The sequence below is a fragment of the Pangasianodon hypophthalmus genome, chromosome 2 (genome assembly GCF_027358585.1).
Source record: "Pangasianodon hypophthalmus isolate fPanHyp1 chromosome 2, fPanHyp1.pri, whole genome shotgun sequence".
In the NCBI taxonomy this organism is placed as follows: Eukaryota; Metazoa; Chordata; class Actinopteri; order Siluriformes; family Pangasiidae; genus Pangasianodon; species Pangasianodon hypophthalmus.
In genome coordinates this window covers 9,516,421-9,534,280 of record NC_069711.1, presented here as the reverse complement: position 1 = coordinate 9,534,280, position 17,860 = coordinate 9,516,421, and the positions used below count along the sequence as shown (strand labels likewise).

The 17,860-nt window shown below is 40.3% G+C and overlaps 2 protein-coding genes across 2 annotated transcripts; both read left to right on the top strand.

Moving 5' to 3' along the window:
- The first annotated feature begins 702 nt into the window (after positions 1 to 702).
- On the top strand, positions 703 to 4,034 carry sys1 (SYS1 golgi trafficking protein). The gene is made up of 4 exons (XM_026922310.3): positions 703 to 862; positions 2,531 to 2,770; positions 2,982 to 3,049; positions 3,209 to 4,034. Exons 2-4 carry the CDS (start codon positions 2,609 to 2,611, stop codon positions 3,447 to 3,449), a joined length of 471 nt encoding a protein of 156 aa, XP_026778111.1. The 5' UTR covers positions 703 to 862; positions 2,531 to 2,608; the 3' UTR covers positions 3,450 to 4,034.
- A 6,993-nt stretch (positions 4,035 to 11,027) lies between these two features.
- Positions 11,028 to 17,838, top strand: snrpc (small nuclear ribonucleoprotein polypeptide C). The gene is made up of 6 exons (XM_026941321.3): positions 11,028 to 11,179; positions 11,598 to 11,640; positions 11,835 to 11,943; positions 12,073 to 12,162; positions 16,598 to 16,702; positions 16,874 to 17,838. Exons 1-6 carry the CDS (start codon positions 11,172 to 11,174, stop codon positions 16,996 to 16,998), a joined length of 480 nt encoding a protein of 159 aa, XP_026797122.1. The 5' UTR covers positions 11,028 to 11,171; the 3' UTR covers positions 16,999 to 17,838.
- The last annotated feature ends 22 nt before the right edge of the window (positions 17,839 to 17,860 follow it).

Here is a 17,860-nt window from a genome sequence, read left to right as displayed (position 1 = left end):
ACAATGTTAATGCTATAGCTATCCGTGTGCGTCTGAAGGTGCAATAGTGGGGCAGTGGGGAACTTGAGCATGAGCGATCCTGGCCTTACCTCACTAACATGTGTAATGTGCTGGAGTAAGCAAAGATTCGTATAAATGAGATGTCATCTTTGCCTCCTTAGAAGGCATGGACTCTACTTTCAAAAAATATGTTGAAGTAAGTTTAGCTAATTTCATCGTTTTAACTGGCTATTTAACTAAGTTAGCTCATTTTCTTTGCTAATGTCAGATTAGACTACCATCGATTCCAGCAAGTCAACTTCTAGTTTCTTTGTTTATTTTTATTGTTCTTGATTTGTTTCTTGCTTTTTTTTCCTTTTTATGTTTTTATGTTTTGATCTGAGCTGCATTCTATGTATGAAAGGTGCTATACTAATAAAATGTATTATTATTATTATTATTATTATTATTATTATTATTATTATTATCATTATTATTATAGTTATTCATGCGCATGACACGCAAACTTAGAGAGTGAATGGTGTTTTAAATAACAAGAAAAAATATCAAGAATGTTTTGTTTTCACAAGAAAACATTCCTTAATTAATTCCATCCGTTCATAACATATTTGTGGTAGGTATGAGGTGTTTTTTGTTTTTGTTTTTTTAATGGTCGTTTGTTAGGACTTTTATTTTGGAATACTGCTTGTGTTGGAAGCGTTGCTGGTGCTGGTTTCACTTTGCTTTGTTGACATGGCCGCTTCTTCTCCCAGCCTCGTCATCAGCTGAGCAGAAAATATGGTTGCGTGATGTTACTGGGCTTTAGAGGGATTTAGTTCCTTTGGGTTGTGCTGTTTAAACTCAGATGCCAGCGAAGGTGCAGGTAGGTCCTTATAAACAGCTAATGAGACGTGTGTCACTTTCTAGCCTTCACTTCAGACGAGCGGTTCGTTAACGTTAGTTTAGAAAGCTGACATTTGTGTCTGGGGAATTACATCACGCTCTACATGGTCTGTTGTTTTTAAAAAATATAACAGAAACACACTTCTTAGCTCAGATAAACTGTGTAAGCTAGTCTAATTCATCCCGCGTTCTCTTTCATGACAAATTAAGTACAGCTAACATTAGCAGAAAACATGCTAACTGCTGCTACTGACACTGATGCTGCGTTCAAGTCATGTCGGAAAAGTCGTGTTTACGAGTTGAACGCACCACAAAGTCGTAATTACGAGTGGAAAACTGGGGATTTTCTTTGAGTTGAGGGTAAATGTGTTTTTAGCACTGACGTGTTTTAGTCAGGCTTTTTATTTACAATAAAACAAGCTAATTACCTGCACAAAATACGATACCATCGTACAATGAGAAAGTTTACATAAATTGATTGAAAACATAAAAAATCAAAACACACCTGATGTGCAGTCTTTATTCTTCATTTTCTAGAAGTAGAGTTAAAACACCTTGCTGTATTCAACTCATATCAACTCGTAAATACGAGCTTCCCAGGAGCACTTGAACGCGCAGTAAGCTCCAAATCAGACAGTTAAAATTACTTGATTCATTTATCCGAAGAAGTAATGATAGCAAGTTCTCCTACTATAGGCTCTTTTTTATTTCAAATATTCTATTTCAGGATAAATACTAATAAAAATGACTTTAGTAAATGTTCTTAGTGAATATGAATTCTGTACTGCAGTAGAAATCCCAGTCAACACTTACACTCGTAATAAAATGTACATCAGTCCTGTTGATATATATTTTACAGTTATCAGCATAAATGACTCCAGGGGTTCATAGACTGTTTGCAGCCAGGGAGCACTTTAATTGTAAAATATATTTTTAAATTCTGCTTTATTTCTGAACTTTATACAGACAGAACATATTAGGCCCAAGTGATTGTTATTTGTAGCCCTACATGCTTATTGGTTGTTGAAGTTATGGATTAAACTAACACTATATGTCCAAAAGTTTCGTCACACCCATATGTGCTTGTTGAACATCCCATTCCTGATTTAGTCTCAATTTGCTGTTATAATAACCTCCACTATTCTGGGAAGGCTTTCCACTAGATGTTGAAGCGTGGCTGTAGGGATTTGTGCTCATTCAGCCACAAGAACATTAGTGAGGTCAGGCACTGCTGTTGAGTGAGGAGGTCTGGGGCGCAATCAGCGTTCATCCCAAAGGTGTTCAGTGGGGTCGAGGTCAGGGCTCTGTGCAGATCACTCGAGTTCTTCCACTCCATCTCTGGCAAACCATGTCTTCATGGAGCTCCTAATGCCGGAACAGGTTTGGGCCCCTTAGTTCCAGTGAAGGGAAATATTAATGCTACAGCATACAAATGGACCCCTTGGCTATGCTTCACAGACTCGTGGTGCTGAATTATATGACCACTTCATCATGCACAACACAATCCATCGTCTTTTATTCTATAAACACATATATACATTGAAGTCTTAACTGAAAGTTGAGGGTTTTTGTTATTATCTATCTATCTATCTATCTATCTATTTATTTATTTATTTAAAAACCAAGTTTCTTTCCTTATTTGTGGCAGAGCCTGGTTGGGGTGACAGAGTGAACATCTCGGCCTCTCATGGTCTTTTCTTGAGTTGATTGAGGCCCTGGCTTGAAGATGGCCAGTCAGTTCCGCAGCTACATTTGGGATCCAGTGCTTATCATCTCCCAGATCATCCTGATGCAATGTATCTACTACAGCTTCCTAGGCCTGTGGTTAGCCGGCGTGGACGGTCTTGTGCACACCAACAGATCTCTCGATCAGATATTCAGTTATGAAGTAAGTTTATTAAGCCCAGAGAGGAGAGTTTTCTTGTGTGGTCTCAAAGTCACAGACTTTTAATCACCAAACAATACAGAATATTTTGAAGTATGATAGACATGAGACATGTAATACTGAGAAATGAAAGTATTAAGAGTCATACAATCAGTTTTAACCAGATTTGCTTTAACTTTTGAAATTATGCCATTTTTTCAAACCATTTTTAAAGGTTCTCGGTTTTTCAACGACACAAGGGCGACTCTCGATGATGGCATTCATTCTGAACTCTCTCACATGGTATGTGCCCTTTACTTGAAGTGTCTAATTTATATTAAACTTTAAGTTAATTCACAGTGCTCTTATTTAAAAATACATTCTAACCCTAGGCAGCTTGACCTAATAGCACAGTGTCGGTGTACTGAACTGAATGTATATGTATCTGGGTCTCTTTGTCAGTGCTCTGGGCTTGTGGTTATTCATCCGCCGGGGGAAGCAGTGTTTGGACTTCACAATCACGGTGCATTTTTTCCACATGATCGGCTGCTGGATCTATAACTCCCACCTGCCAGCTGCTCTGTCATGGTGGCTGGTTAATGTGGCCTGCATTGCCCTAATGGCCGTCATCGGCGAGTACCTGTGCATGCGGACAGAGCTCAGGGCCATTCCTGTGAATAGTGGCCCCAAATCCAACCTATGAGAATCTTTCTTATGGACACACAATGCATTCAGAGCAGCCTTGAGCTGTGAATAAGTTGGCAGACGTGATTTAATCACTTGGCATTTTGAGCTGTGTTGCAGTGTTAACTTTTGCTACCACTGGCGAAGTGGGATGCAAATAGGATCCAAGTATTACCTGAAAATGGACACTTCCTCTAATTCTGTCACTTAATTTTTTTCATAATCATATAAAGATTAATTTTGGCTAAGTGGATGTTTCTCATGCTTCTGAAACGGAGGCTTGAAGCCCCAGAATCAGAATAATGCATAACTGATTCCTGAGATAAACTGTTTTCCTGGCACTTTTTTAATTTTAGTTTTCAAAAGACTGTTTGAAGCATTTGGGGTTGTTGTATGCAAATAGACACTGAAGAATAGAACTGATTCTTTAATGTTAATAAATAAATGTTCTGCATTTGTTCTTTAATGAAAAATCTTCCTTTAACATACTCATCTAGCAGTTATATCACATAACTGAATGATGGGATATTCTGGGTTACATGTGTACTTAATTTTGTATATGTGTCTTGTATATAAGTGCAAATAAATTTTGTTGTTATTGTAATGAATTGTTACTTCTGGTGGCAATATAGAATTTTCACCACATCTCCTTAAAAACTTTTAGGAACTTTCACATTGCCTATAGCTTGAAAACAAGTAATTATTTGAAGCCTAATTTAAATTCTTAGTCCTACATGCTAACCTTTTCACTTATCATTTATGGGGAAGGGTGAAACATTTATTGTGAGATTTCCCAATAACCACTTGTGTGGAAATATTCTTCTGTTCATCTGTGGGATCCTTGGGGGGTGGAGGGAATTAAGGAGGCAGAAGCAAGCATGAGGAGGAGCGATGTTACTTTTATTGCTTTTGTTTTACCTCCATGCGTTTTAGCATGGTAATATTCTTAACTCAGTGCAAATACATTAAACTTAAAGAAGAACTGAAAGAACTCGCACGCACACCCCACAAGCTCAGCAGGTCGCTGTCGGTTTGTGTGTCTTGTATGATCATTACCACTTATACTTCCATCCACTCACAAAGCACCACAATCTAATATAACTCCTATTGCACCTATTAATTTGTGTTGTATTATTTTAGCAATCCAATTTGCTACCCAGCGGTTGCCTTCTTAGCTCTTGCAGTGCTTTTACACTCTCCCTGACCAAATTAACTGTATGATTAGGTTCTATATTCTGCTCATAATCATTTATTACTGTGTGCAACTTGTAACTTTAAAGCTTACTCATCTAGGTGCATTCCGCATTCTGCCCAGCTGAATGGAGTTCTGACATGAACCAACGTTTTGAGACTTGTCGGACATTATTTGCATGTGTAACAGATATACAGTGCCTTGCATAAGCCCCTCCTTGAACTTTTGTACATTTTTAGTGTTCCAATCTGGATCTGAAATGAACTGGAGCCACATAATTATCTGAACGGAGCCTACCTCTGTGCAAGTAAAGTATCACATGATCTCAAAATAAATATACCTGTTCCTGGAAAGGCCTACAGTTTGTTAGAGAATATATCTTAAAAAAAAAAAAAATCATGAAGGCCAAGGAGCTATCAAATAAGTCAATAAGTTTTGGAAAAGTATCAATCAGGGTTTGACTATTTAAAAGGTCCCAAACTTTATATATTCACAGTTAAGTCCGTTAGTGAAAATGTAACAAACATGGTACAACTGAAACTCTGCCCAGTGGAAGCCATCCACCAAAGGTCAGTGACTGGCTGGGCTTTATGGATAGAGTGATATTGGGAAAAAACATGAAGTCCAGTTTGGAGTCTCAGGAACCTAAAAAGTAAAAGTAAAAAGTTCTCTCATCTCAAGAGACCAAAATTGAATGTTTTGGTCTTGGCACAAACACTATTTTTAGGAAAAACCTAACACAGCTCATCACCCTGAGAACATCCCAAAGTAAAGCATGGTGGTGGTAGTATCATCACTCTGCGCTACTATGCCTACCAAGCAGGGATTACAGCAACACTTGGACCTGCTAGAGAAATATTGTCAGAACTGGGCCCTGACACAATAACAAAATAAGGCCAAATCTCAGGAAAACAGGCACATGTCCCCTCTAAGAAACACCACTCTAGAGCATTGTTTCATTCTCGTTACCTAGGAGTGAAAATCAGTGCCTCAGGAAGTTTTCAGCAGGCAGTGAATGCACTAAGAGAAAAAGCATGAAGAGCTCTCATGCAATCAATAAAAAAATTCCACCAAGTAGACATCCAATTAAAATTTGGTGCAAAATCTTGTAATGCGTAACGACAGTGTCATTACACCTATTGCTATATATGGGTGTGAGGGGAACACTCAGTATGCACGCCTCCCACAGAGTCCCTGCATACAAAATTCTGAATATTGTCATGCAACGGAGTTGGAGATGGATGCAAATGCAGTTTAGCTTTTTATTAAATAGACAAAGGTAAACAATTCCAAATCGTGAAGCAAAAATCATGAACAGGGACAGGCAGAAAGTCAGGTGATCAACAAACAAAACAACACGGGCAAATCCAAAAACATAGCAACAAGTCAAGATTTAAAAAAAAAACAAAGAACAGCAAGACACAATATGATGCAAGGATTGGTAAGTCAGGTAAACATACACTGATCATTACTTCATGAAGAGTCTTGGCGAGAGTCTGTGTATACATAGGGTGTGTGTGTGTGTGTGTGTGTGTGTGTGTATGTGTGTGCGTGTGTGATTGGGAACAGGTGTGCATGGTTAGAATTCAGGTGTGTGTGAACATGCTGGTGGAGTGTTGTGCTGGGGATTGTAGTCCATGGTGGCCATGTTTGTAGGCCTCGATGTGTTCTGGGAAGTGGAGTTTCGGGTGGATTCCGGCACTGACATGACAAATATCCTAAATGTTCAAAGAAAAACACCAGCTAATGCATACAGGGTGGAATTAGGATGATTCCCACTGGTTACACCTGTACAAAAAAGAACACTAAAACAAGTAAAGAAAGCACTCTGCCATATGAAGCACTAAAAATCCAAGAGCTGAACCCTAAAAGCAGTCCTCTCTATTAGCTAGTCCTGAGACTAACCACTAACCCAAAGTCTAATCAGAGTCAACCAACTTACTAAATGATCAGAACAGCGTATCTGGAGAACTGGGACAGCCATATCCAAACTCAGTCCAGATTACACTGCTATCGGGCCCCAAACAGAGAAAATGAACGGGCAGAGTATCTCTTCACAATCAGAGACACAAAACAGAGAGAGATGCTGATCAAGTACAGGCTGAGAGACCACAGTCATACCGTGAAGAAGGGCTGACACCGGAGAACCCGTCTGCCCAGCGAACTGAGACTGTGTGCTCGCTGTAAGAGACGTGAGGTCGAGACAGAGGTGCACTTTCTCCTTCACTGTGAAAAATATCAACACAAAAGAAACATTTTCACTGATCAATTTTACACACAAAATCCCAAATTTCAACAGCAGATGAGAAATTAAGGATCATCTTAGGAGAGGGACACACTGCAACCTTTGCTGCAAAATGCATTGTAGGACGTCACAGCATGAGGGACAGTGAGACACTGAATGTCCTGCTCATTATGTAGTGAGCTTCGTATTACATCTAGATTAGTTATTTCTCTGTTTGTCTGTTTAACTGACTTATGTATTTACTTACTTTCATCTGTGTTTATAAGTGTTAATGTAATGATGTGTTTATATGAGTGTAGATACTGATAATACTGTTACAGCCTCTTCATTTATTTACTCGCTTTGGCAATAATGTGTCATGTTACCTTCATGCCAATAAAGCACTGCTGAATTGACATTGCAGTTGAATTGCAGTTGAATTGAGTAGGGTACCATTGCAAACACAGTGCAGGTGATTCTCAGTGCCCCTGGTGGTTAAGAACAGGGGGAATAGAACATACACTATATGAGCAAAAATTTGTGGACACCTAACTGTCACAGCCATGTGTAGGCCTTCTCCAAACTGTTAAACGCACACAATTTTATAGGATAGTGTAAGGGCCAAGCCCAAACCTGTTCCAGCATGACAGTGCCCCAGGGCACAAGGTTAAAGTCCATGAAGTCATGGTTTGCCAAGGTTGGAGTGGAAGAGCTCGAGTGATCTGCACAGAGCCCTGACCTCAACCCCACTGAACACCTTTGGCTCGCCCAACATCAGTGCCTGACCTCACTAATGATCATGTCTGAGTGACCACAAATCCCCACAGTCACGATCCAATATATAGTGGCCCAGCAAAAACAGAACATTCCCCTAACGTTAGCATATGGTTCCCGTTTGGTTATTTTTTGGAAACCAAATAATATCATTCTAGGAATGTTTTCTATAGGTTCTTTTTTTGTATACAAAACTAACCTTCTCAGAATGTTGCAGGGATGTTATGTGGTAACAACCTAAAAAGAACTGGAGGGGAACATTAGGAGAACGTTAAGGGAATGTTCTGCAAACCTAAAAACAACGTTCTATTTCCGTAAAGAAAACTTTCCTGGCTAACTAAAAATGAACCTTAAAAATATATATTCTGGGAACCAAAGCTGGGGGAAAGGCTTCCCAGAAGAGTGGAGGCTTGTGAGTGGGATGTTCAAAAAGCACATATGGATGTGATGGTAAGGGCCACAAACCTTTGGCCATATAGTGCATTTTCTGCTAAGTTCGCTTCTAGTGATGGCAAAATGAAGCTTTCTGAACCAGTGAAGCTTTCCTCTATCCATTGATCTCTATCTATAGACTCTGAATCTTTTCACCACACTGCGCGCTACTGACATCTGGTGGTCAAAATGATGAAGTGCAGCTCCTAATGGACGGGTTTGGGGTTCCAGCTAACAAATCTGTGCTTTCCAGACAACTGGAAACTTTCAGTAATGCGGTGTATTACTTAATACAGAAAATGCAATCCCCTTATTATTATTATTATTATTTTTTTTTTAATGTATAGCCAAAGCTAAGCTGTTATTAATACAAATTTCCTATAAATAGACCTTTTTTTAAAATAAGTTCAGTTTTTTCACAAACTTCAGACCGCCCTCGTGCCTTTGCTGGTCCCATAACTACAAATTACAAACTACAAACTCTCTATCAACTCAAAGCTCTATTTCCTTAATGACTTTCTAAACGCGCGCCAAACTTAGCGCTTCGTTTGAATCCGTTTCCAAACCAGTCACGTGATCATGCACGGCCACGAAGCCTCGGACGTCACTGATCACGTGATTTTGGCTTTTCTTTTTTCTTTTCTTTTTTTTTTTTTTTTCTTCTCACTCTTCAGTATCAAGGGTTTCCATTACTAGTTGCTGGACAGTGCACGTGTTGCAGCCAAGCAGAGACAGTGGAACATGTGCTCCTTCACTGTACAGCAGATGAAAATAAAAGATCTGAACTTAAAGAAAAGCTACTCACTATGGGTGTAATCAACATTACAATGCAAAGTCTTCTAAAAAGTGGTCCAGGACAAGGGAAAGTATTACTACATTATTACTACATTTTTAAATTATCTAAGGCTTGTATAAGAGTGGCAAAGCAAAACTACTCTGAAAAGCTGAAAAAAAAAAACAGCTTTCAAGTAATGACTCTACATCAGTGTGGAAAGGCCTGAAAGCCATCACCAGCTACAAGACCCCATACCCCAGCACTGACCGTCTCACAACACAGCCATCAACACCCTCCCTCTCCCCCCTACTGTTTCTCAGCCTGTACTAAAGATCTGTGAAGATGATGTACGCAAAGTCTTCAGAAAACAGAAGATAAGGAAAGCCAAAGGCCCAGACGCTGTCTCTCCAGCCTGCCTCAAAGCCTGTGCTGTCCAGCTATCAACCATCTTCACATGATCTTCAACAGAGCTGTGTGAAGTCCCCTCCTGCTTCAAATGCTCCACCATCATCCCTGTACCCAAGAAACCAAAAATCACAGGACTAAATGACTACAGACCTGTTGCATTAATGTCTGTGGTCATGAACTCATTTGAGAGGCTGGTGTTGGCCTACTTGAAGGACATTATTGGACGCTTGCTGGACCCCCTGCAGTTTGCTTACCAAGCAAACAGGTCTGTGGATGATGCAGTCAGTATGGGATTGCACTACATCCTCCAACATCTGGACAAACCAGGGACTTATGCAAGGATCCTGTTTGTGGACTTCAGCTCCGCTTTCAACACCATCATCCCAGATACCCTTCTAAATAAACTGACACAGCTCTCTGTACCCACCTCCATCTGTCAGTGGATCCCCAGCTTCCTGACAGACAGGCAGCAGCTAGTGAGGCTGGGAAAATTCACATCCAACACCCGCACCATCAGCACTGGAGCTCCTCAGGGCTGCGTTCTCTCCCCACTGCTTTTCTCCCTCTACACAAATGACTGCACCTCTAAAGACCCCTCTGTCAAACTCCTGAAGTTTGCAGATGACACTACAGTCATCGGTCTCATCCAGGACGGTGATTAGTCTGCTTACAGACAAGAGGTTGAACAGCTGGCTGTCTGGTGCAGTCACAACAACCTGGAGCTGAACACGCTCAAAACTGTGGAGATGATAGTGGACTTCAGGAGAAACCCCCCTGCTGTCCCCCTTCTCACTGTCATGGACAGCACTGTGGCTGCAGTGGAGTCATTCAAGTTCCTGGGCACCACCATCTCTCAGGACCTGAAGTGGGACATTCACATTGACTCCATTGTGAAAAGGGCCCAGCAGAGGTTGTTCTTCCTTCGTCAACTGAAAAAGTTCGACCTGGCACAGGCGCAGATGACATAGTTTTACTCAGCTGTTATTGAGTCGGTTCTGTGCTCTTCTATAACTGTCTGGTTTGGGTCAGCCAGCAAATCAGATATAAGACGACTGCAACGGACTGTTAGGACAGCAGAAAGGATCATTGGTGTGCACTTGCCCAACCTTCAGGACTTGTACAACTCCAGAGTGAAGAAACGGGCAGCTAACATCATCACAGACCCGTCTCACCCCGGCCACAACCCGTTTGCACTTCTCCCTTCAGGCAGACATTACAGATCTCTGTGCACTAGAACATCTAGGCATAAAAACAGTTTTTTCCCCCCATGCCATCTCCAGCTTAAACAGCTAACACAGGAATCATTACCTGTGTTCTGTAATTCATTCCTGTAATTCATCCTCCATCTCTAATTACTGCCTCTTTCTCAAGTATTATGTTAATACATATGCATATCTCTTTATTTATACAGCTGTATATAGAGTTAATAATGCACAAATCTGTACATAAATCTTCTGTTCCAGATTCATACACATTATTATTATTTATTATTATTGTTAAGTCTTACTATTTAAATGTTTTCTGTTCTCATGTTAGATATGTATGTATGCATGTATGTACCAAGGAGCACCTTAAAAGAACCACAACAAACTCCTGGTGTGTCTGCGCACACACTTGGCGAATAAAGTTAATTCTGATTCTGATTCTATAACAGCATTTAAGTTTGAAATGTAAAATTTTTTAGCCTCCTTTTGGACACTCCTATCCAGTTGGTGGCGGTAAGGTGCAGCTAAGGTGGTTTGCCAACCGGGGGTGTGGGGGAAGAAGAAGAAGAGGAGGCGGCGGAAGCAGCAGAAGAAGAAGAAGAGGAGGCGGAAGCAGCAGAAGAAGAAGCAGCTCCTCCTGGCCGCTTGGTGGCGCCGACGCTCTCTTTATCGAGGCGAGAGCGACTCATTGAACATCCGGTTAGGGCACCGCATTTTGTTTGCCCGTGAAGATGCCGAAGTAAGTTTGATTATTGGCGTTTTTTTTGTTGCATACAATTAACTGAAATGCATGTTTTTAAATAATCCCATTATTAAGCTTGTATTAAACACTGTGTAGTCTCTGAGTAACGCGTTAGCATTCAGCTCTCAGTCTTATCGCTAAATCACTGTTTAACTCGCTGGCTATTGTTGGGCTGCCTTTAGCACTGAACAAGCCAAGCTGTTTTAGCTATTAGCTTATGCATTTCATTTTAACTATGTAAATTTAACATAAATATTCTTGCTAGATAAACTTAACTGAGTTAGCATTACAGTAATTATGTAATTATTGATATTTGTGTTAGGTTAGCTAGGTGTGTAGGCTAACTCGGCTAGCAGGTTTCAGGTCTGTCATTCACAATTCAAAAGCTGGAGAACTTACACACTCTTCTTTGCAGATTTTACTGTGACTACTGCGACACATACTTAACACACGACTCGGTAGGTGTTTGCACATTTGTTGTCGTAATTCATTTGAAATGTATTGCAGGAATAAACATATATTCCTGTAATGTATGCATAATCCTATAATATGCATATATTTAAGAGGTTTTCAAGATGCATGCCTTGTCTAGTAATACAGCAATAACTGGTATATTTCAGTAACCCAAGTGTTGAATCTTGTGTTTTCTCAGCCATCAGTAAGGAAAACTCACTGCAGTGGACGCAAACACAAAGAGAATGTAAAGGACTATTATCAGAAATGGATGGAGGAGCAGGCCCAGAGCCTGATCGACAAAACAAGTGAGTACTTTTTCAGTGTTTGGACCTGTTACTCGAGTTTAGTCATATTACATTGTCCTGCACATGGTGTGAAAAAGTGATTCCTGTTTGGTGTTGTGTGGATTTATAAATGATTTGTGTGTATTTCAGCTGCGGCATTCCAGCAGGGGAAAATTCCACCCACGCCGTTCCCGGGCGCTGGCCCTCCGGGCGGATCGCTGCTCCCTCATCCCAATATCAGTGAGTATTATAGCTGTAGGAAGGTCTTCTGAATAATAATAGCATAGTTTTTTTTTTATGCCATTATCCACTAAAACATGCATTACAGGTTTCCACTAGTTCTTTAAAAGACAGGAGTTGTTTTCTGAACCCCCATACGACTTCAGTACATTTGATGAAGTGTGAAAGCTGTTTTTGAGCACAGGAGCAATCAGTGGTTCTCTTGAAAACTGTGGTCTGGAGCTTGCTTCAACCAAACCCTGGTGCGATCAGTTCAACTTGTTTCGTGATAGCGGGGAAGAGGTTGTTAGGGTCAGTGGAGAAAAGGTTTCCATTATTGATGTATGGAGGCAAGAATTCATTCAAACACAAATGGCTACAAAAACGTGGCATGCTTTTTATATATCAGATCACCTTTGTGCTGTAAGTGCTTGCACTGAGAGCAGCACAAAAAACACATCTCGTGCCGTCCTTCATGGCTAAAGATCTTTTTATATGAGAATGGCTTTTTGTTTGCAGGTATTCCTGTATGATGACATGCCTAACACCCAAAAAGCATTTTGAATCATTTGAGTGTTGCTAACGAGAGAAAAATAATTTTAAAAAGTAATGAACAGATGACACTGAACACATGATAGATGCGTAACTTTTTGCAAATTTGAATGCACAGAAGGGTCACGTGGAGTTGCACAAACACCACCTCCCCCTTATGAGGGTGTGGACTCAAGTATCCTGGCCAAGTGTGAAACACCTTTAGCCCTCTCCCTCTATTTAAACATAGCTACTCATAGTTAGTATGTGTAATTTCTTAATTAAGGTGAAATTTATAGGTCAGGAGAGAAGTGTCTGTAAAAATTATATGAAGGGAATGGCTCTTGTTCATCTAGCTTACGAACTGTCAAGTCTGAGCCTAAAACAAGCATATGCAAATTCCATTGAGTTTTCCTTATTCATCAGTTTCATCTTTGGTGTATCTGTGCAGTCCACCTTGTATCTAGTCAGAGTGCATGCAAATGTGAGTCTAACATTGTAACCTTGTACAAAAATTTATTTTCGGGGGTTGTTATAAAATTTTATTTCAGCACAAAAACATGTCAGGTGCATTTTTATTATTTTTGGTTTGCTTTTCAGTGTTTAAATTCAGCATCTTGTTTATTGAAATAAGGATTTCTTTATTTGTTCAGGATGGAAACTTTTGTTCAGGATGGATGCTTTTCAGATACATAACTACTTGCAGGAGTGGTTGGAACACTGCTTCTGTTAACTTCTGTTTTGTTCCTGATTGTGGTCTTAAATGGCTTTATAACAAGAGAACACATTTAACTGTCTGAATTTGCAGTAGCGTTGGACTGAAGCATCTCAGTTTCACTGAAATTTATTGTATTTATTTCCTCGGAGCTTCCTCAGATCTTGATAGCCAGGTGAATGCTTTCCGTGAATTGGTTCACTATTGCCACACCCGCATGAATTACTGCGCGACGTATGTAAATTAGATGTATAACAAGGTAACCCGGGATGTTTCAAATGCATATGAAATGTATTTAAGAGACTAGTGGGCAGGAGTTTGCTTCCAAGCATTTAAAGCTGATTCATCATTTGTGCTCAAATCGCCACGGCTTTTGATGTCGTAAAATATATTCAGTAATACCCCTGAGTAAAGCCATACACTGATCAGCCATAACATTAAAACTACTGATAGGCGAAGTGAATAACGTTGAATAACTTCTCGTTACACCGGCATCTGTCAAGGGGTGGGATATATTAGGCAGAAAGTGAACAGTCAGTTCTCGAAGTTGATGTGTTGGAAGCAGGAAAAATGGGCAAGCTTAAGGATCTGAGCTACTCTGACAAGCGCATAATTGTGATGGCTAGACGTCTGGGTGAGAGCATCTCCAAAATGGCAGGTTTTGTGGGGTGTTCCTGGTATGCAGTGGTTAGTAACTACCAAAATGGTCCAAGGAAGGACAACCGGTGATCCGGAGACAGGGTCATGGGTGCCCAAGGCTCACTGATGCACATGGGGAGCGAAGGCTAGTCCATCTGGTCTGATCCAATAGAAGAGCTACTGTAGCACAAATTGCCGACAAAGTTAATGCTGGCTATGATAGAAAGGTGTTGGAACACACAGTGCATCGCAGCTTGCTGTGTATGGGGATGCGTAGCTGCAGAACGTTCCGAGTGCCCATGCTGATCCCTGTCCACCGCCAGAAGCACCTACAGTGGGCAAATGAGCATCAGAACTGGACCATGGAGCAGTGGAAGAAGGTGGCCTGGTCTGATGAATCATGTTTTCTTTTATATCATGTGGACAGCTGGGTGCGTGTGCATTGTTTACCTGGGGAAGAGATGGCACCAGGATGCATTATAGGAAGAAGGCAAGCCAGCAAAGGCAGTGTGATGCTCTGAGCAATGTTCTGCTGGGAAACCTTGGGTCCTGGCATTCATGTGGATGTTACTTTGACACATACCACCTACCTAAACATTGTTGCACACCAAGTACAGCCCTTTATAGCAACAGTATTCCCTAATGTCAGTGGCCTCTTTCAGCAGGATAATGCACCCTGTCACACTGCAAAAATTGTTCAGGAACGGTTTGAGGAACATGACAGAGTTCAAGAAGTTGACCTGGCCTCCAAATTCCCCAGATCTCAATCCGATCAAACATCTGTGGGATGTGCTGGACAAACAAGTTCAATCCATGGAGGCCCCACCTCACAACTCGCAGGACTTAAAGGATCTGCTGCAAATGTCTTGGTGCCAGATACCACAGCACACATTCAGAGATCTTGTGGAGTCCATGCTTCAACAGGTCAGAGTTGTTTTAGCAGCACAAGGGCGACCTACACAATATTAGGCAGGTGGTTTTAATGTTATGGCTGATTGGTATACATCCATATAATAAGACCAAATAAAGGAAAGCAAGTACTATTGTAGACTAGTAGCAATATTAAAACAGTCTTAAGATGAGTTCATTTTTTTTCCTCACCTGGTGCCAATTGACTATTGCCATTATAAGGGAACTTGATTTATTGTGAGCTCTTAAAATTGTATAGCAAGTAACAAATGCTTAAAGTCACCCTGTTGTTGGATGGCACTTATCTATGGACACTGGGACTGTTGAAATCAATTTTACTATTAAACATGTGTCAAAGGCAAAAATACACATTAGAATGTTTGATCTCCCAAATTATGTGTTTAGTTGCCTAATGTAAGTCTGTAGAAACTCTTTGCTAAACTTTTTTGGCCAAACTACCCCAGACGCTTGATGTGAGAAAAAGAATCGGTCAATAGAGTGCAGTAGATGGCAAGTTGTGGACATACTTGGTAACTGTCTTGGCCAGCTACAGTTGGCAGGTGAGTCAAAATGACCCTGCTCCAAAGAACCGCACCTTCCTTCTTTCACACATGCATTACTCATCATGCGGCAGAACCCCATCCCAGACAAGCTAGTTGGCTTCATTTACAAGAACATGTGCGCTGTCAGTGTGGTAGAAGTGGCTGGCTTTGAAGTATGCACGATTGGGAATCAAAGTATAGTCTCTTGTAGAGGTGTTCATTCTGTTTCCCAAATTATAAAACAAATATGAACCTTTTCCTGAAGATGAATGAATTAGGAGTTGCACAGACTATTCTGCCAGCTGTTGATTAGTCATGTGGTGGGAAAACCAGCGAAGCAGACCGTTTAAAGGGGGGGGTGGGGGGGTTTGGTGTCAGCAGCTAATTATCCTTTAATTGTTAGTGTCAAAATATTTCAGACAGCTCAAAGAGGCCAAGCCATACTTGTTTTCAGATGTTACTGAGGCCGTAGTTTACCATGACATTAAAAGCTCCCAGACACTGCTGTAGATGCATCTTCCATTCTTCATTAAGCTATAAGGATGTACCATGCTGTGCTCTGCCACCTGCTTGTCCACACAAATGTATTTTAAGAACCTGTATGTCCTTAAATAGTATAATATAATAGAAAAATTTAATATTTTGCAGTTATTTATTTACTTTCATCATTGACAATGCAGTCCATAAAAGCACTGAAGCTGGAAATGTGCAATTTGCCTGTGTACGGCTGTTAATGAAGTGCGGGTTTCATGTTCTTTGCAGCACAAATAAAACAGCCTAAAAATAGCAATGTCCTGAAACAGTTTTTGCTGTAACTATGGAAATTTGACTAATCTGTGCCGTGGGAGCATCAGGGATGGATTGTAAATCCAAAGAAATCTGCAGAACACAGCTTTCATCTTCTGTATTTATGCCAATGCAAATGTTTAGGAGCAGGATAACATCTAATTAATATAGAAATACATCTGAACAGTGACATTCCAGTGCAGCGTGATGCAGGAAATGACAGCCCTAATAAACACTAGAGTGTAGACTGGGCTTAACATTGTGTTTTTGCATGAGAAATGTGTTTTTCAAAGTGTTGCTGTTCATCTGCTGACATTGAGTGTTTGGATTATAGGTGGACCGCCTAGGCCAGGCATGTTACCAGCTCCTCCAATGGGTGGCCCTCCAATGATGCCCATGATGGGTCCTCCTCCACATGGCATGATGCCTGGTGGTCCAGGTAGGATGACTATTCATGTTAACAAGTGTATACTGAGTTCGTCCAACCCTCTATAAACAAATTCCAATAAATACATAGTGGTGGTGTCATTGTTTTCTAGATATATTAGAGCTAATAATTAAGTTATGCATGGTGACCAGGTTTGCAATAATGTCCTTTTGCTTTCTGCAGGCCCGGGTATGCGGCCCCCTATGGGTGGGCATATGCAAATGATGCCAGGTCCACACATGATGCGACCTCCTGCTCGGCCAATGATGCTCCCTGTAAGACCTGGCATGGCACGACCGGATCGATAGAAAGAACTGTTGTGCCATGATTGCCTTCCTCTTCTAAACAAAGACTCCACCAACTGCATATATTGGCTTTACCATGGTTTCAGTTGTTTCAGCAACAGAAGGTCATCGATTTTCATTTAACAGGACCCATATTCTCTCTTTTTAACGTGGATGTCCATCTTTTTCCCCTGGCCAATTATTCATATTTGTTAATTAAGATACAATATATGTGATATTTCCAAGCTGGATTGGTTTAAGTTTTAGTGTCAGAACATTTTTTTTTTTTTTTTTTTTTTTTAAGGACAGTTTTCACAATAAAATTTTAAAAAACTTCAGATATGTCTCTGCTAATTCAAATTTAAAATAAAAATATTAGGCATCTGTAACTAAAGTTGGGATTTACTTTTTCCCCTCAAGTATTAGAAGGTACCAGAATGAAGTATGGAAAACATAATTAATTGGCTTAATAGGTGACACGAAAAAAGTCATTAAATTTTATTAGGTCATTTATATTGATGTGACAATTAAATGAAAGAATTATGAACATTTTATAACATTTTAGGTGAGTTCCCAAAATAGACTTGTTTGTTTAATTCAAGGATACAAATGCTACAGCATTTGGCAAGTCTCTATCTTGACATCATATCCAAATACTCAGTGCAAACAAAATAAAGTGCAAGCAATATACAGAAAATGTAAGTGATTTATGAAGAGAGGGACATGCTTTTTTTTTTTTGTTTTGTTTTGGGTTTTTTTTTTGAAAGTTAGATGTCCCATCACATCATGAATAATGGGTAACAATGCTAAGGTAAATGCTTATTTTCTGTCATTTCACAGTGTGATTAAAGTTGCGTACCTCCAGCTAAAGCCATTTTCTAGATGT